This window comes from Salvelinus namaycush, chromosome 14, assembly GCF_016432855.1.
Source record: "Salvelinus namaycush isolate Seneca chromosome 14, SaNama_1.0, whole genome shotgun sequence".
Taxonomy (NCBI): Eukaryota; Metazoa; Chordata; class Actinopteri; order Salmoniformes; family Salmonidae; genus Salvelinus; species Salvelinus namaycush.
In genome coordinates this window covers 16,044,314-16,063,708 of record NC_052320.1, presented here as the reverse complement: position 1 = coordinate 16,063,708, position 19,395 = coordinate 16,044,314, and the positions used below count along the sequence as shown (strand labels likewise).

The 19,395-nt window shown below is 44.0% G+C and overlaps 1 protein-coding gene across 1 annotated transcript; it reads right to left on the bottom strand.

Moving 5' to 3' along the window:
* Positions 1-1,078: 1,078 nt before the first annotated feature.
* LOC120058619 (SAM pointed domain-containing Ets transcription factor-like) lies at positions 1,079-5,356 on the bottom strand. The gene is made up of 4 exons (XM_039007378.1): positions 4,924-5,356; positions 1,915-2,112; positions 1,495-1,677; positions 1,079-1,257 (listed from the first exon to the last, which is right to left on the bottom strand). Exons 1-4 carry the CDS (start codon positions 5,354-5,356, stop codon positions 1,079-1,081), a joined length of 993 nt encoding a protein of 330 aa, XP_038863306.1.
* Between the last annotated feature and the right edge of the window lie 14,039 nt (positions 5,357-19,395).

Genomic DNA, 19,395 nt, shown 5'->3' with positions numbered 1-19,395 from the left:
TATGTAAACACATGGAGGATATACAGTATCCTCATTATACCTAAATATTTACAAACGACATCTTGCTCACACTCTCATTATAAATATTCAATATTATGTTCTAACATGTGTACAGTATGTATTCAGTCACTAATCTCTAGCCCTGTTTATACCTGCCGTTAACACGCGTCCTTCGTCATGATCTTGACCTGATCTTGCCTGTTTACACTTATAAGATTTGATCACAATGTTTCTTTTAATCGTCGTCACTTGTCTAAAAATGTGGGCACAATCAGAATGTGGACAAGATCAGGACAAAGGCAGCATGTTAGAACCAGGTATAAACAGGGCTTCTATCACTGGTGTTTCTCTCTACATATGGATTCTAGCACTTGAAATGTGGCAATGATATTGAAATGCTTAATATTACAGTAGTTTACTGTATTCACAGATTCCTATTAGACTTGATTCTTCCGCCAGTGAACGGGCACCGGAGTCAAATAATTTCTCTATACTTTAAAAAAATTACCAATGTAAACATCAGATCTGTGTGGTTAACAGCAGTGGTTACTTGTGACTCATGAATAGCCCCATACATGGGAATACCACTACAGATCAGTAGTAAACACATTGCACACATTCACTCCAATATTCACCCGGCATGTAACAAAATGCCATGGACTGTACGAATGCTTTTATATCCGAGGGACATTGTGTAGTGTAAATGAAAGAGGAACCACCTTAAAAAGTCAATACTGGTGGTTACAGTAATGTGAAGTCACAATCAGAGAAAAAGAATACAGACATATGGTTTTGACCTTTGTGAAAATGAAATATTGGACAATTAGTATTGGAAATATTTGAAATGTAAAACTTTGCATATCTAATGCAATGTGGCAATAAAAAATGACAAAACCCCATATCCAATCAGTTTACCTAATAATATTGGAATTAGGCAGGAGTGCACAATGCAGGAGGCAGTTTATACATTGCGTTGCTGGAGCTAAAACAACCCTTTTGACAAAACCTGTTTGGCTAGATAGTGGTCTCCAGTCATCATCAACACTAATCTTCTCTTCTGGCTGGCTGCCCCACAGCTTCATACAGGGTGGACAAACTGGTAGACCAGTCTCTGGGACACATCAGGCTTGCGGATGATGCCCTTCTTGTAGTACTGTCGGATAGAGCGACTCAGCTTGTCATAGTTCATAGCTGGACGGTTCTTCCTGATGCCCCATAACCTGGACACATAAGCCGAGTCTTCTATTTTGAAGATTCCTGATGATTATAAGAAAAACTATTTTTGAGAGATGGAACATTTCACCTTTTTCAGCAACCAATGCACGATAAGCCCCAATGTTGAATAACCCAAGTCAGCTCCCATGGCAAACTTTTCTCACCCGTACGGTGTATATTTTAGGACACCCTCAGCCTCAAACCTAGGAGGGTTGCCCTAAAATGTACACCGTACACCTGCATGCACTCCACCCTTATGGCTTCTCCCTGCCCACTCACCTTTCTCCTTGTTGAGCCAGCGGATGCAGTGTCCGTAGTTGTGCGGCTTGAGGAGCAGCTCTCTAAGAAACTGCCACAGGTGGATGGGCTGGCCTGAGCAGGAGGAGTCTGCCTTTGGCCACGACTCCTCAGCACCATGTAACCTGTTATCTCCTGGTGTGCAGGGCTCCTTCATGCATGCAGCTGTGACAAAAATAACATAGAACAGAATTACACATTTGTGATCTCGACACAAGACAATACCTGAAAACTACAGCACAATCTGTATAGTGAATGAGCCAGGTATTCCTTCAGCTTGTGGCTATAAAACACGCAATACTTTTACAATGGAATGACCCACACCGAAGATGAAATACATGCCATGTTATATATACCACAGTACAAGTAAACGGACCCATTGAAGGTTGTCAGTTGTTCTACCTGATCTCCAGATGTCCAGATGAGCGTACAGCAGGTCTCCACACTGCATCGAGCGCTGCCTGAAGTCCTCCTCTGTCATGGAGCACAGGTCCTTCCCACTGAGCTCCTGGAACACCTTGCCCACCTGGGGTAGTCTGTACAGGTGCTCTGTCCACAGCAGCCACTTCTGGACGTTCCCACAGTTCCACTCCATGGGGTCTGCACAGGAGATGAGTTGTTCATGATGGACCAATATAATGGTAAACATTTATCCACAGCAAGTTATATATACAGTTAAATACAATGGCACTGTTGGCACCAATGATGTATATAAACCCTGTATTGCTGATGCTATGTACTGCCCAGTGAGAGGCATTGAAGCCACCGGTCGTCCATATTGGCACTCCCCCGAAGGAACAGTCAGTTAAATGTTTCAAGGACAAAATAACATGTATTTAATTATTTTTGTTGTTATAGTAGGGACAGTAACATTTTAACTTTAAAAATATATACTTTAGGGGAAATATTTATATACAGTTGAAGTCGGAAGTTTACATACACCTTAGCCAAATACATTTAAACTCAGTTTTCACAATTCCTGACATTTAATCCTTGCAAACATTCCCTGTTTTAGGTTAGTTAGGATCACCACTTTATTTTAAGAATGTGAAATGTCAGAATAATAGTAGAGAGAATGATTTATTTCAGCTTTTATTTCTTTCATCACATTACCAGAGGGTCAGAAGTTTGCATGCACTCAATTAGTATTTGGTAGCATTGCCTTTACATTGTTTAACTTGAGTCAAACGTTTCAGGTCGCCTTCCACAAGCTTCCCACAATAAGTTGGGTGAATTTTGGCCCATTCCTCCTGACAGAGCTGGTGTAACTGAGTTTTGTTTGTCTGAGGTTTGTAGACCTCCTTGTTTTCTATAGGATTGAGGGCAGGGCTTTGTGATGGCCACTCCAATATCTTGACTTTGTTGTCCTTAAGCCATTTTGCCACAACTTTGGAAGTATGCTTGGAGTCATTGTCCACTTGGAAGACCCATTTGCGACCAAGCTTTAACTTCCTGACTGATGTCTTGAGATGTTGCTTCAATATATCCACATCATTTTCCGTCCTCATGATGCCATCTATTTTGTGAAGTGCACCAGTCCCTCCTGCAGCAAAGCACCCCCACAACATGATGCTGCCACCCCCATGCTTCACGGTTGGGATGGTGTTCTTCGGCTTGCAAGCCTCCCCCTTTTTCCTCCAAACATAACGATGGTCATTATGGCCAAACAGTTCTATTTTTGTTTCATCAGACCAGAGGACATTTCTCCAAAAAGTACGATCTTTGTCCCCATGTGCAGTTGCAAACAGTAGTCTGGCTTTTTTATGGCGGTTTTGGAGCAGTGGCTTCTTCCTTGCTGAGCGGCCTTTCAGGTTATGTCGATATAGGACTCGCTTTACTGTGGATATAGATACTTTTGTACCTGTTTCCTCCAGCATCTTCACAAGGTCCTTTGCTGTTGTTCTGGGATTGATTTGCACTTTTCGCACCAAAGTACGTTCATCTCTAGGAGACAGAAGGCGTCTCCTTCCTGAGCGGTATGACGGCTGCGTGGTCCCATGGTGTTTATACTTGCGTAGTATTGTTTGTACAGATGAACATGGTACCTTCAGGTGTTTGGAAATTGCTCCCAAGGATGAACCAGACTTGTGGAGGTCTACAATTTGTTTTCTGAGGTCTTGGCTGATTTCTTTTGATTTCCACATTATGTCAAGCAAAGAGACACTGAGTTTGAAGGTAGGCCTTGAAATAAATCCACAGGTACACCTCCAATTGACTCAAATTCTGTCAGTTAGCCTATCAGAAGATTCTAAAGCCATTACATCATTTTATGGAATTTTCCAAGCTGTTTAAAGGCACAGTCAACTTAGTGTATGTAAACTTCTGACCCACTGGAAATGTGATACAGTGAATTATACGTGAAATAATCTGTCTGTAAACAATTGTTGGAAAATTGTTGTGTCAACAATTGTTGTATCATGCACAAAGTAGATGTCCTAACCGACTTGCAAAACTATAGTTTGTTAACAAGAAATTTGGGGAGTGGTTGAAAAACTTGTTTTAATGACTCCAACCTAAGTGTATGTAAACTTCCGAGTTCAACTGTATATATATATTTTCATGTTTTATTTTATGTTTAGCTGACATAATATAATTTAAATGTATGCATTAAGCTGTCTGTAATAGAATAAATGTGGCAAAAACAAATGTAAGCATGAACAAATGCATTTCTATAGCTTAAAAATGGTGGGGGAGTGTCAAGATGGAGTCGCGGAAGCTTCAAAACAGCACCAGTCAGCACCACGTCAGTCATCTAGTCTATATATAAATCACTGGTTGGCACTCATGCAAATGCATAGGTTACCTATTCAAATGTGAACTAGTGCATCTTTAAGGAGCCTTTGAGGAGATGGAGATGAGGTGTGTGCGCATTGTACTGTACGAAATTTCTGAACTCATATTTGTGTTGCTTTATGACAGGTACCGAGTTGGTGAGTGTGTGAAATGATGAATTGTCAACAGAGCCATTTGCACAGGGCGGGGAGGCCTCAGACACTTCCTTTCATTGGGTTTAGCCTATCGTCAGTGGCATTGCCATTAAGTCGGAGTGTCGCATAAAGAAAGACCAACCTAAATGGTGACCTTCACTGTTTTGTTTGCTTTGCTGTAAGTAAGATCCAATAGTGCATAAGGGGGTACTTCAACTGTTAAAGTAGTGCATGAAAGGTGCTCTTTTGTCTGTGCTCTTTTATCCTTATCCTCAGCCAATCTACTGACAGTGACAGGTCACATGCTCAACTGTAGTGAACATAATAGACCCTGAGACTGATAGAGGCATGAGGTCTATACCTTTCGGAGAACTTAACATATGAAACGGTAGCGCAGTTTATAGCACAGGATAAGGTGGTAATAACATGGTATTGTAACAAATTATAGGCAAACAATAGCTTGGTAATTTAACAGTTTTCCTACCTGGAGTAATGTTGAGCAGTATGCAGGCAGTCTCTATGTCCTTCAGTACCTCTCCCAACACCATGCTCTGAACCTGCTCCAGACAGCGTTCCTCAACCTGTCCCTCTAGCCCAGAGGGGAGCCCCAGGCCCTGGCTGTTGATGACAGGGCACTGCTCCAGGGCCTTACAGGGGAGCACAGGGGGCGCTGCTTCAGACTTCTTCAACAGCCACGAGCTGTTTTCAGTGAGGAGCATGTCGAAGCAGGGCAGGAAGACCCCTTGCAGGCTGCGTTCAGGAGCGGTGTGTTTAGGCACACTTATCAGTCCCCGGGGCGGCTTGGTGTCCTCCTCCTCCCAGGCCCTCAGGGCAGACCCACTGTGGGAGTAGTCATTGAAACTCATCAAGGGTAGGTGCACTGTGCTTCTCATGCGGTCACAGCCTGGACTCCCCATAGCTTCAACAGTGCTGGAGAAAACAAAGGAAGACTTTCATCAGTCATGTTGTATAAAGGGATTTATACTGGATACACCTAAATATAATTTTGGTATCTTATGAGGCTCAATTGGAAACAATAACGAACTCAATGGCAAACTGTTAATATATTGACATAGTAAATGAGATGAGTAAGAACAAACATTTTTTTTAAATAATATCTGATGAAGAACAGAAACTGTCATCCATGAGTGACACTTTCTATTTACACTTTTCTAGTCACTTTGTTTGACTGTCTTATTTTCCTTCAATTCACATGGAATTATTTTCTCTCAGACAGTACTGTCTTTATGCTGCATTGAAACCATGACCAAATGCTCAAATATTTAAACAGCAGTAATCCTAAAGCAAATATGACATTTCATACATTTTCTTTGGTCTGTTGGTACTTTCTTCAAAATGTTGAATTAAACAATCTCTTTTCATAAAAACAACATTTCATTATGTAGAGTAGCACATTTGAGTATGGTGTGTAAGAATCTTGAATGCCTGACTTTTTGTGATGTAATTAGTAACCCTATAGGATGAAACCCTGCAGGTGAAACATGTTCAGTTGGATACAGTTCATCCAACAGTTCAGTTGGATACCAGAGTGACAGTTAGTTCAGTGAGAACAGAATTCTATGGGGGGGGGCTGACCCTCTTATCTTACCCTGAGGTAACAGACATATTGTAATGTCAAGTAATAATGTCATGCAATACTGTATCAATGACAGCTGAATCAGCACTTATTAACTGAGGCCTTGGGCCTAGGATGTTTGGCTGGTTGCTCATGTGCTGGTGGACACTGACAGGGTTAAGTTTTTTAGGCACCAAGATTGATTTGAGCTTAATAGTAAAAAGAAAGTCCTTGCCCTCATGGCATATTAGATAAAAGGTGGATAATGAATAACCCGGCCCATATCCATGGTGTGACCGCAACAGCTCATAATGCTGCCCTGTCCATGCTCACGTAGCGGGAGGGATTATACTGCTGAGAAGTGCTGTGCCTCTGGGCACTAAAACCAGAATGCACCATCCTTATGTATGACTTATGCTGTAGCTTGTACTGTTGCCATTGACACTAAGGTGTACAAACGACAGTATAGCACAGCTGTTTGAGCCTAGGAGCTTTTCCTCCCAAGATGACTAGAGTTGAGAGAGATTATCATGGAGATATTTACCCCTAGGTATGTGTTTTCAGGTGCTTTTGTCTTTGGGTGATGGACTAGACACGCAAGACCATGACACGTTTTCACGCCAATTATCTTAGCAAATCCATATCACATCAAATTATATTTTACTGCTGACTGACATGGCTTGTTAAAATACCTGCCCTTCCAGATATCACATGGGAAAGACTTTTAGGTTTTTCCAGTGGTGGAAAAAGTAACCACTTGTCATACTTGAGTTAAAGTAAAGATACGTTAATAGAAAATGTCACTCAGTAAAATACTACAAGAGTAAAAGTCTGAAATTATTTGGTTTTAAAAATACTTAAGTATCAAAATTAAATGTAATTGCTAAAACATAAGTAAAAGTAAAAATAATTTCTAATTCCTTATAATAAGCAAACCAGACTGCACAATATTTTTGCTTTTTTATATATATACCGATAGCCAGGGGCACACTCCAACACTCAGACATCATTTAAAAACAAAGCATTTGTGTTTAGTGAGTCCGGCAGATCAAAGGCAGTTGGGATGACCAGGGATGTTCTCTTGAGAAGTGCATGAATTGGACCATTTTCCTGTCCTGCTAAGCATTCAAAATGTAACAAGTACTTTTGGGTGTCTGGGTAAATATATGGGGTAAAAATACATAATTTTCTTTCGGAATGTAGTGGAGTTAAAGTAAAAGTTGTCAAAAATATAAATAGTAAAGTAAAGTACACATACCCCAAAAACTACTTAAGTAGTACTTAAAAGTATTTCTACTTAAGTACTTTACACCGCTGGGTTTTATTACTATTTAGTGCTTGAGGGGTTTGGTCAGATCATATGGCTTATCGTTTCCAAGACTAAGTGTAACATAATTGGTGAGTTATTACAGGGAAGTTAATTGACTAAATACTGTAAAATGGGGGCCTTTCATCTTCTATGGAAAATGAAATAGTTCATTAGAATGAATACATCTCAATTGATTCTCAAAACTATTAAAACATTTATGATTTTTACATGGTGTTATACTCAAAGAATACTTTCCCTTTATTGAAGTGTCTTACAGTCATGCTCCATTTCTATGTTTTCCTTTGTGGGTATGTGTGCATGCATGTGTGACTATTGTACTACACATGAAAGAAATACTGCTTTAGAACAAAGCACTGGCTCCAAAAATATACCTTGCTAGATAACAATGGTAAACTGATATCAGAGGAATTCAGTCGATATGAAGATATTTTGTCATGTATTACTCATTGCATTCTCCCACACATTAGTCAAAGGGAGGGCTACTTTAAAATGCACACCTATTTCTTTATCTAGCTACTTTACCAGCATTAAAAAAAATCTGAGTGTGTTTGTATTCTTCTAAACTTTCAATCAGAATTCAGGCACACATTATCATTAGCAGAGAGTGGTTAAACTCTCATTCCAACCTGTTGAACTGGTTTGGTTCCCCTTGGGGCATTGTTAATAAAAATTAAAAACATTGCTAGTGAGTGATTACTAACAAGCAGTTTTGTGCACTTGCCATGGATGCAAGAAAAGATCAGGAAATGTCAGTGTATCAAAAGGAAAGAAAATCACCTGCACTTTATATCTGAGGGGCATGAAAATGCCATAAAAAAGAGAATCTCCTCTGATATTGCAACACGAGTAAAAACAAGGGAATTTGTAAGTGCTCAAAAACTGTAACAGAGTGAAAAAGTGAATATAAACTTAGTGTTTCCTTCAAACATGCATCATCAGTGTCTTGAACTGTGACCCCTTCTGTAAAGAATGGCCTGGTACTGTAGCTACAACACCAATAGTCCACTGCTACAGTCTCAATCCCTGGCTGAAACACATCCTATCAAACTGGTTCCATAATTTGCTATCCTCATGAATATAACTCCTTTTAAATCACACTGATCAAAATCACCACCTCTACATCCTTACATAGTTCAAGCAAGTCTACCACTTCATCATTAAAAATCCACCTAGTGGTTAGAGCGTTGGGCCAGTAACTGAAAGGTTGCTGGATCGAATCACCAAGCTGAAAAGGTACAAATTTGTCGTTCTGCCCCTGAACAAGGCAGTTCACTGTTCCCTGGTAGGCTGTTATTGTAAATAAGAATTTGTTCTTAACTGACTTGCCTAGTTAAATAAAAGGTTAAATAAAAAAATTACAAAATTATAAACATCTCTCCCAAGCCCAGGTGTGCCCGTAGACTTACCTGGTCAGAGGTGTAGGCTGCTGATGTTGTCTGAGCTGATAGACTGTCACTCTGGATATCTGTCTTTGAGTCTGTCAAAGGACTGTCTTCTTGTCAAAGTGCTGAAGAGTTCCACAGTGAGTCACAATACAGATACCGGTTAGTCAGAAGCTCAAGTCCCAAGCTCCTCTGGTGGTGGATGAGTCTAATATGTAGGCTTTACCTCAGTGGTCCTCTCTGGTTGGCTGTTGCAGTCGTCAGGTTGTAACAGATGATGGTGGCCCTCAGGTCATGAGGCAGTGATGTGTCAAAGAGAGGGTCATTAGGATGCCTGGAGCCGTGTCTCAAACACTTTCAGGTGGTCGGAGCTCTGTCTGATGCTCTGACAGTTGTGAGGGAGTCCTCAGCTGGCTTGATTGGTTGAGTGTAAGGCGAGGTTATTGGTCACTGCCGGCCAGCCTTATCTGTAATAAAGTTCTCACAATACTGACAAATTCATGCCAGAGGAGGGTGTGTGCCCAAGCAAGCGTGCACATAGGAATACTTGCTTCAATGTGACTTCAAGTCATATTTATAAGGTGCCACTTTACCCTTTGTAAACAGTATGAATAATGTGGTTCTGCCTAGCCACAGGTGAATGAGCAACTCTGTGATGACATCTGTAGCTTCACTCCCCTCTTAAGAAGAGTGGCAGTTAACTCTTTGCTGTCAGCCATGGCTTCTCATACTGAAAGGACGGGTTTTCTAAAAGTGTTCCCTTCAGTATTTGTTATAATCTATACAAAGTTTGTGATTTGTGAATAGGACAACATTCCATTGGCCTGAGGGGATTTTTCAAAGAATTCTCATCACTTAAAAATGGGCATAATGAATCAGGCTGCATTGTCTTATTAAGAGACTGGTAACAACACATTTGTCTACCAAATGAGCAATTACAATATGCAGTGATTTTTGACATACAAGCTTTCTACTTTTTGCCATTTTAGGTGAAGTTGAGAAATAAATAAAGAAAGTCACAAACTCTCTACACATACAGTATATTTCTCTCCTTTAAATATTTTGGAGTATAAAGCCAATAGAGCTTGGGTGTCAAACTCATTCCACAGGGGGTCGAATGTCTGCAGGTTTTTGTTTTTTCCTTTCAATTAAGACCTAGACAACCAGGTGAGGGGAGTCCCTTATTAATTAGTGACCTTAATTCATCACTCAAGTACAAGGTAGGAGCGAAAAACCACAGACACTCGGCCCTCCGTGGATTGAGTTTGACGTGCTATAGTGTACTTTGTTTTTTGGGGGGGGTTTTCGAAATAACCGTCCTTACCAGCACAAATTACCATAGTAATTTACACCACATAAATATTTGTTTGTCTTTTTCCTGGATATAGTGTTACCCAGCCTATTCAACGGTGCCATATCAGATGTGATGAGACAGCAGGAGGTGAGCCATGATCTGCAAGAGAACAGAACCACACCTGGAGGTTCTTTGGATCGCTACAGTGTTATCGTATTCATACAGTATATCTGTATATCACTGTTTGCACAGAAAAAGCAGCTTACAAACTACATCTCAGACACACCCGTGAAAACACACACCCACACCCACACACGCACACGCCAGAGGAGGCTGGTGGGAGTAACTATAGGATTACGGGCTTATTGTGATGTATGGAATGGAATAAATGGAATGGTATCAAACACATCAAACATGGAAACCATGTTTGTTTAACCCTAACCCCTTCAGTTTTTCCAAATTTTGTTACATTACAGCCTTATTCAAAAACTACTTTTTTTCCTAGTCAATCTACACACAGTACCCCATAATGATGAAGCAAAAACTGTTTTTGATTTTTATTCTAGCAAATGTATTAAAAATAAAAACTGAAATATCACATTTACATAGCGGCAAGAAAAAGTATGTGAAACCTTTGGAATTACCTGGATTTCTGCATAAATAGGTCATCAAATTTGATCCAATCTTCATCTGAGTCACAACAATAGACAAACATAGTGTGCTTAAACTAATAACACACAAAGTGTTGTATTTTTCTTGCCTATATTGAATACGTCATTTAAATATTCTCAGTGTAGGTTAGAAAAAGTATGTGAACCCCTAGGCTAATGACTTCTCCAAAAGCTAATTAGAGTCAGGAGTCAGCTAACCTGGAGTCCAATCAATGAGACGAGATTGGAGATGTCGGTTAGAGCTGCCTTGCCCTATAAAAAACACTCACAAAATTTGAGTTTGCTATTCACTGATGTGAACCATGCCTCGAACAAAAGAGATCTCAGAAGACCTAAGATTAAGAATTGTTGACATGCATAAAGCTGGAAAGGGTTACAAAAGTATCTCTAAAAGCCTTATTGTTCATCAGTCCACGGTAAGCCAAATTGTCTATAAATGGAGAAAGTTCAGCACTGTTGCTACTTTGCCTAGGAGTGGCCGTCCTGCACAGATGACTGCAAGAGCACAGTGCAGAATGCTCAATGTGTCACGACTTCCGCCGAAGTCGGTCCCTCTCCTTGTTCGGGTGGTGTTCGGCGGTCGATGTCACCAACCTTGTAGCCATCATTGATCCATTTTTCATTTTCCATTGGTTTTGTCTTGTCTTCCTACACACCTGGTTCCAATCCCATTCATTACATGTTGTGTATTTAACCCTCTGTTTCCCCTCTTGTCCTTGTCAGAGGTTGTTTGTCGTATGTAGGTGTGTTATTTGTTCTGGTGTGCGACGGGTTTTGCACCCTATTATGTTATTTTTGTATACTTTGGTTTTCGGAGGTTTTTTGAATGATTAGCTCCGTTTTTACCAAGTTCATTCTCCTGCACCTGACTCCCCTGCCACCAGCACGCACCGCATTACAGAATCTCCGACCACACTATGGAGTCAGCAGGAGAGGATACCCCGGCCATTGAGGTGGAGGAGCGCGTCCAGGAGCATGCAGCAATGCTTTACCAACTTAGCACCGCCATGGATCGCGTTGTCCAAACTATGGAACGCTGGGAGAGACAGGGAGTTTTTCCAGCGCCTCCACCAGCCCAACCGGGGTCTCTCTTGAGCGCCCCTTTCCCGCCTGAACCAAGTGAAATCCGTCTCTTCTTACCCCAGGAGTACGACGGGAGGGCTGCGAACTACCAGGGGTTTTTGTTGCAGTTGAACATTTATCTTGCCACCGTCCACCCGGCTCCATCGGGCAGTGGGAGGGTGTCCGCCCTCGTCTAGTGCCTCACCGGGAGAGCCCTGGAATGGGCCAATGCCGTGTGGAGAGAGGGAGATGCGGCGTTGGACCAGTTTGAGGAGTTCACCTGCCGATTCCGGAGCCCTCTGTTGCACATATGTTTGTGTCTGTCACTTTTCCTGAGTTTTCCCCATATTCCCAGCATAAGGCACTCGTAGATTCAGGCGCGGCTGGGAATTTTATTGGTAGAGCGTTAGCTCATAGTTTAGGGACCCCCATTTTTCCCGTGGATGTGCCCTTCCCCGTTCACGCCTTAGATAGTCGACCATTAGGGTCAGGGTTGATTAGGGAGGTCACCGCGCCTTTGGGTATGGTGACGCAGGGGGGTCATACGGAGAGAATATGTCTCTTTCTCATTGACTCCTTCGTTTCCCGTGGTGCTGGGCCTACCCTGGTTAGCTTGTCATAACCCCACTGTTTCTTGGCCACAGAGGGCTCTCACGGGGTGGTCGCGAGAGTGCTCAGGTAGGTGTTTAGGGGTTTCCGTAGGTGCTACAACGGTGGAGAGTCCAGAACAGGTCACCACCGTGCGCATTCCCCCTGAATATGCCGATTTGGCTCTCGCCTTCTCCAGAAAGAAGGCTACTCAATTACCACCTGATCGACGGGGCGATTGTGCGATAGACCTCCTGGTAGACACTGCACTTCCCAGGAGTCATGTGTATCCCCTCTCACAGGCGGAGACGGAGGCTATGGAAACATGTGTCTCCTAATCCCTGCGTCAGGGGTACATTCGGTCCTCCACTTCACCCGCCTCCTCGAATTTCTTTTTTGTGAAGAAGAAGGATGGGGGTCTGTGCCCATGTATTGACTATCGGGGTCTTAATCAGATCACTGTGAGGTATAGTTACCCGCTATCACTCATAGCTACAGCGATAGAGTCAATTCACGGGGTGCGCTTCTTCACCAAACTAGATCTCAGGAGCGCTTACAACCTGGTGCGTATCCGTGAGGTAGACGAGTGGAAGACGGCTTTCAGTACCACCTATTGGCACTATGAGTAGCTCGTCATGCCGTACGGGTTGATGAATGCGCCATCAGTCTTCCAAGCCTTTGTAGACGAGATTTTCAGGGACCTACACGGGCAGGGTGTAGTGGTGTTTATTGATGACATTTTGATATACTCCGCTACACGTACTGAGCATGTGTCCCTGGTGGGCAGAGTGCTTGGATCCTGACGCAGGGATTCAGAGACATATGTTTCCATAGCCTCCGTCTCCGCCTGTGAGAGGGGATCGCCTGTTGGAGCATGACTTGTACGTCAAGTCTGAGAAATGCCTGTTCTTCCAACAGTCCGTCTCCTTCCTAGGGTATCGCATTTCCACTTCAGGGGTGGAGATGGAGAGTGACCGCATTGCAGCCGTGCGTAATTGGCCGACTCCCACCACGGTAAAGGAGGTGCAGCGGTTCCTAGGGTTTGCCAATTACTACCGGAGGTTTATCGGGGTTTTGGTCAGGTGGCAGCTCCCATTACCTCACTGCTGAAGTGGGGCCCGGTGCGCTTGCAGTGGTCAGCTGAGGCGGACCGGGCTTTTAGTCACCTGAGGGCTCTCTTTACCTCGGCTCCCGTGCTGGCCCATCCGGATCACTCTTTGGCGTTCATAGTGGAGGTGGACGCGTCCGAGGCCGGGATAGGAGCGGTGCTCTCTCAGCGCTCGGGTACACCACCGAAGCTCCGCCCCTGTGCCTTCTTCTCGAAGAAGCTCAGCCCGGCGGAGTGAAACTATGATGTGGGGGACCGGGAGCTGTTGGCTGTCGTCAAGGCCTTGAAGGCGTGGAGACGTTGGCTTGAGGGGGCTAAACACCCTTTTCTCATCTGGACTGACCACCGTAATCTGGAGTACATCCGGGCGGCGAGGAGACTGAACCCTCGCCAGGCAAGGTTGGCCATGTTTTTCACCCGTTTTGTATTTACCCTTTCATACAGACCAGGCTCTCAAAATGTTAAGGCAGACGTATTGTCCCAGCTGTATGACACAGAGGAGCGGCCCATGGATCCCACTCCCATACTCCCGGCCTCTTGCCTGGTAGCACCGGTAGTGTGGGAGCTGGACGCGGACATTGAGCAGGCGTTGCGTACAGATCCCGCTCCCCTTCAGTGTCCGGCTGGGCATATGTACGTTCCGTCTGCTGTCCGCGACTGGCTAATCTATTGGGCCATACGTCACCCTCCTCTGGTCATCCTGGTATCGGTCGGACGGTGCGCTGTCTTAGTGAGAAGTACTGGTGGCCCACTTTAGCTAAGGACGTGAGGGTTTATGTTACCTCCTGCTCAGTGTGCGCTCAGTGCAAGGCTCCTAGACACTTGCCCAGAGGTAAGTTACAACCCTTACCCGTTCCACAACGGCCATGGTCGCACCTGTCAATGGATTTCATGACTGATCTTCCTCCTTCACAGGGAAACACCACTATCCTGGTTGTTGTGGATCGTTTCTCTAAGTCCTGCCGTCTCCTCTTTCTGCCCGGTCTCCCTACGGCCCTACAGACTGCGGAGGCCTTGTTTACACACGTCTTCCGGCACTACGGGGTGCCTGAGGATATAGTGTCTGATCGAGGTCCCCAGTTCACTTCAAGGGTCTGGAAGGTGTTCATGGAACATCTGGTGGTTTCGGTCAGCCTTACCTCAGGTTTTCACCCCGAGAGTAACGTGCAGGTGGAGAGAGTAAACCAGGATGTGGGAAGGTTTCTAAGGTCCTATTGCCAGGACCGGCCGGGGGAGTGGGCAGCGTTCGTGCCCTGGGCAGAGATGGCCCAGAACTCGCTCCGCAACTCCTCCTCAAACCTCACCCCCTTCCAGTGTGTATTGGGGTATCAGCCGGTTCTGACTCCTTGGCATCAGAGTCAGACCGAGGCTCCTGCTGTGGATGACTGGTTCCGGCGTGCGGAGGAGACATGGGACGCTGCTCATGTCCACCTTCAGCGTGCCGTGCTGTGCTAGAAAGTCGGCACAGACCGTCACCGCAGTGAGGCCCCGGTGTTCGCACCAGGGGATCGGGTCTGGCTCTCGACCCAAAACCTGCCCCTTCGCCTGCCCTGCCGGAAGCTGGGTCCGCGGTTTGTGGGGCCATTTAAAGTCCTGAGGAGAGTGAACGAGGTGTGTTATAGGTTACAGCTTCCCCCCGATTACCGCATTAACCCCTCGTTCCATGTGTCTCTCCTCAGGCCGGTGGTGGCTGGCCCACTCCAGGAGTCTGAGGTGCGGGAGGTTCCTCCGCCCCCTCTGGACAGGGGGCCCCGGCGTACTCCGTTCATTCCATACTGGATTCGAGACGTCGGGCGAGCGGCCTTCAGTACCTCATGGACTGGGAGGGGTATGGTCCGGAGGAGAGATGCTGGGTTCCGGTGGAGGACGTGTTGGATCCTTCTATGCTGCGAGATTTCCACCGTCTCCATCCGGATCGCCCTGCGCCTCGCCCTCCGGGTCGTCCCCGGGGTCGGTGCCGATGCGCTGCTGGAGCTGTGCGTCAGGGGGGGTACTGTCACGAATTCCGCCGAAGTCGGTCCCTCTCCTTGTTCGGGTGGTGTTCGGCAGTCGACGTCACCGACATTCTAGCCATCATTGATCCATTTTTCATTTTCCATTAGTTTTGTCTTGTCTTCCTACACACCTGGTTCCAGTCCCATTCATTACATGTTGTGTATTTAACCCTCTGTTTCCCCTCATGTCCTTGTCAGAGATTGTTTGTTGTATGTAGGTGTGTTATTTGTTCTGGTGTGCGACGGGTTTTGTACACTATTATGTTATTTTTGTATACTTTGGTTTTCGGAGGTTTTTTGAATGTTTATTAAACAGCTACGTTTTTACCAAGTTCATTCTCCTGCGCCTGACTTCCCTGCCACCAGCACGCACCGCATTACACAATGAGGTTAAGAGGAATCCTAGAATGTCAGCTAAAGACTTACAGAAATCTCTGGAACATGCTAACATCTCTGTTGGCGAGTCTACGATACGTAAAACACTAGGCAAGAATGGTGTTCATGGGAGGACACCACGGAAGAAGCCACTGCTGTCCAAAAAAACCATTGCTGCACATCTGAAGTTTGCAAAAGTGCACCTGGATGTTCCACAGCGCTACTGCAAAATATTATGTGGACAGATTAAACTACAGTTGAGTTATTTGGAAGGAACACAATATGAGGAGAAAAAAAGGCACAGCACACCAGCATCAAAACCTCATCCCAACTGTAAAGTATGGTGGAGGGAGCATCATGGTTTGGGGCTGCTTTGCTGCCTCAGGGCCTGGACAGCTTGCTATGATCGACGGAAAAATGAATTCCCAAGATTATCAAGACATTTTGCAGGAGAATGTAAGGCTATCTGTCTGCCAATTAAAGCTCAAAAGAAGTTGGGTGATGCAACAGGATAATGACCCAAAACACAGAAGTAAATCAACAACAGAATGGCTTCAACAGAAGAAAATACACCTTCTGGAGTGGCCCAGTCAGAGTCCTGACCTCAACCCAATTGAGATGCTATGGCATGACCTCAAGAGATCAGTTCACACCAGACATCCCAAGAATATTGCTGAACTGAAACAGTTTTGTAAAGAGGAATGGTCCAAAATTCCTCCTGACCGTTGTGCAGGTCTGATCCGCAACTACAGAAAACATTTGGTTGAGGTTATTGCTGCCAAAGGACGGTCAGCCAGTTATTAAATCCAAGGGTTCACATACTTTTTCCACCCTGCATTGTGGATGTTAACACGGTATGTTCAATAAAGACATGAAAACGTATAATTGTTTGTGTGTTATTAGTTTAAGCAAACTGTGTTTGTCTCTTGTTGTAACCTAGATGAAGATCATATCAATTGTATGCAGAAATCCAGGTATTTCCAAAGGGTTCACATACTTTTTCTTGCCACTGTAAGTATTCAGACCCTTTACTCAGTACTTTGTTGAAGCACCATTGGTAGCGAATACAGCATCGAGTCTTCTTGGGTATGACTCTACAAGCTTGGCACACCTGTATTTGGGCAGTTTCTCCCATTCTTTTCTGCAGATCCTCTCAAGCTCTGTCAGGTTGGATGGGGAGCATCGCTGCACTGCTATTTTCAGGTCTCTTCCAGAGATGTTCGATCGGGTTCAAGTCCAGGTTCTGGCTGGGCCACTCAAGGACATTCAGACTTGTCCCGAAGCCACTCATGCATTGCCTTGGCTGTGTGCTTATGGTCATTGTCCCATTGGAAGGTGAACCTTGGCCCCAGAGTGTTCTTGAGCAGGTTTTCATCAAGGATCTCTCTGTACTTTGCTCCGTTCATCTTTCTCTCGATCCTGACTAGTCTCCCAGTCCCTGCCACTGAAAAACATCCCCACAGCATGATGCTGCCACCACCATGCTTCACCGTAGGGATGGTATTGACCAGTTGATGAGCGGTGCCTGGTTTCCTCCAGACGTGACCAGTGGTGTAAAGTACTTAAGTAAAAATACTTTTAAGTACTACTTAAGTTGTTTTTGGGGTATGTGTACTTTACTATTTATATTTTTGCCAACTTTCACTTTGCTACATTCCCAAAGAAAATAATGTACTTTTTACTCCATACATTTTCCCTGACACCCAAAAGTACTCGTTACATATTGAATGCTTAGCAGGACAGGAAAATGGTCCAATTCACGCACTTGTCAACAGAACATCCTTGGTCATCCTTACTGCCACTGATCTGGCGGACACACTAAACACACATGCTTCATTTGTAAATTATGTCTTAGTGTTGGAGTGTGCCCCTGGCTATCCGTCAATAAAAAATATAAAAAATATTTAAAAAATATGCCATATGGTTTGCTTAATATAAGGATTTTGAAATGGTTTCTTTTGATACTTAAGTACATTTTAACAATTCCATTTACTTTTGATATTGAAGTATATTTAAAATCAAATACTTTTAGACTTTTACTCAAGTAGTATTTTACTGGGTGACTATCACTTTTACTTGAGTAATTTTCTATTAAGATATCTTTACTTTTACTCAAGTATGACAATTGAGTACTTTTTCCACAACTGGACGTGACGCTTGGCATTCAGGCCAAAGAGTTTAATCTTGGTTTCATCAGACCAGAGAATCTTGTTTCTCATGGTCTGAGAGTTCTTCAGGTGCCTTTTGGCAAACTCCAAGTGGGCTGTCATGTGCCTTTTACTGAGGAGTGGCTTCCGTTTGGCCACTCTACCATAAAGGCCTATTTGGTGGAGTGCTGCAGAGATGGTTGTCCTTCTGGAAGGTTCTCCCATCTCCACAGAGGAACTCTGGAGCTCTGTCAGAGTGACCATCGGGTTCTTGGTCACCTCCCTGACCAAGGCCCTTCTTCCCCGATTGCTCAGTTTGGCCGGGCGGCCAGCTCTAGGAAGAGTCTTAGTGGCTCCAAACTTCTTCCATTTAAGAATGATTGAGGCTACTGTGTTCTTGGGTACCTTCAATGCTGCAGAAATTTTTTGGTACCCTTCCCCAGATCTGTGCTTCGACACAATCCTGTCTCGGAGCTCTACGGACAATTATTTTGACCACAAAGCTTGTTTTTTTCGTCTGACTTGCACAGTCAACTGTGGGACACTATATAGACAGGTGTGTGCCTTTCCAAATCATGTCCAATCAATTGAATTTACCACAGCTGGACTCTAATCAAGTTGTAGAACATCTCAAGGATGATCAATGGAAACAGGATGCACCTGAGCTCGATTTCAAATCTCATAGCAAAGGGTCTGAATACTTATGTAAATAAGGTATTTCTGTTTGTGTTTTGTCATTATGGGGTATTGTGTGTAGATTTATGAGGGGAAAAAATTATTTAATCAATTTAGAATAAGTCTGTAACGTAACAAAATGTGAAAAAAACGAAGGAGTCTGAATACTTTCCGAATGCACCGTATTCAATTCCAGCCATTACAATGAGCTTTTCCTCCTATAGCTCCTCCTACCAGCCTCCCCTGGCACACACACACATTGTCTGATCAGTCTGATAATTGACTGGGACTGGGCCCTGGACTTGAGGTTAGAGAGACTGACCAGAAATATTGCTGGTTCAAGCCCCGAGCTAGGCAGTAAATAAAAATGAGAAGCTGGCTTTTGCTAAACATACATGAGGTGTTTAAGGTGTTTAACAATGTTTATTCTCTTCACCCTGAGGTGAAGACATTACAAAACACATTGGTTAACATCGTGATAGTAGGACTAGCACAACAGAACATTAAAGCAAAGCAATTTTCTGCCAGAAACCAACTCACAGGGTATAGTTCCAGGAATTCCCTAAAAATGTTTAAAACCCACTTTCTTGATATTCTCAAACTGTCTTTGTGGCATCCAAGATAATTAATTGCACCATTTTCTATTGTCTGATGTGGTCACTAGCCAAACTATGTTTTCTCATGACAACAGTTTGCGGTGAAGTTGAGGAGGATCTGCAACTTTCTGATGACTGTTGTTAAAAGTGATGTTGCC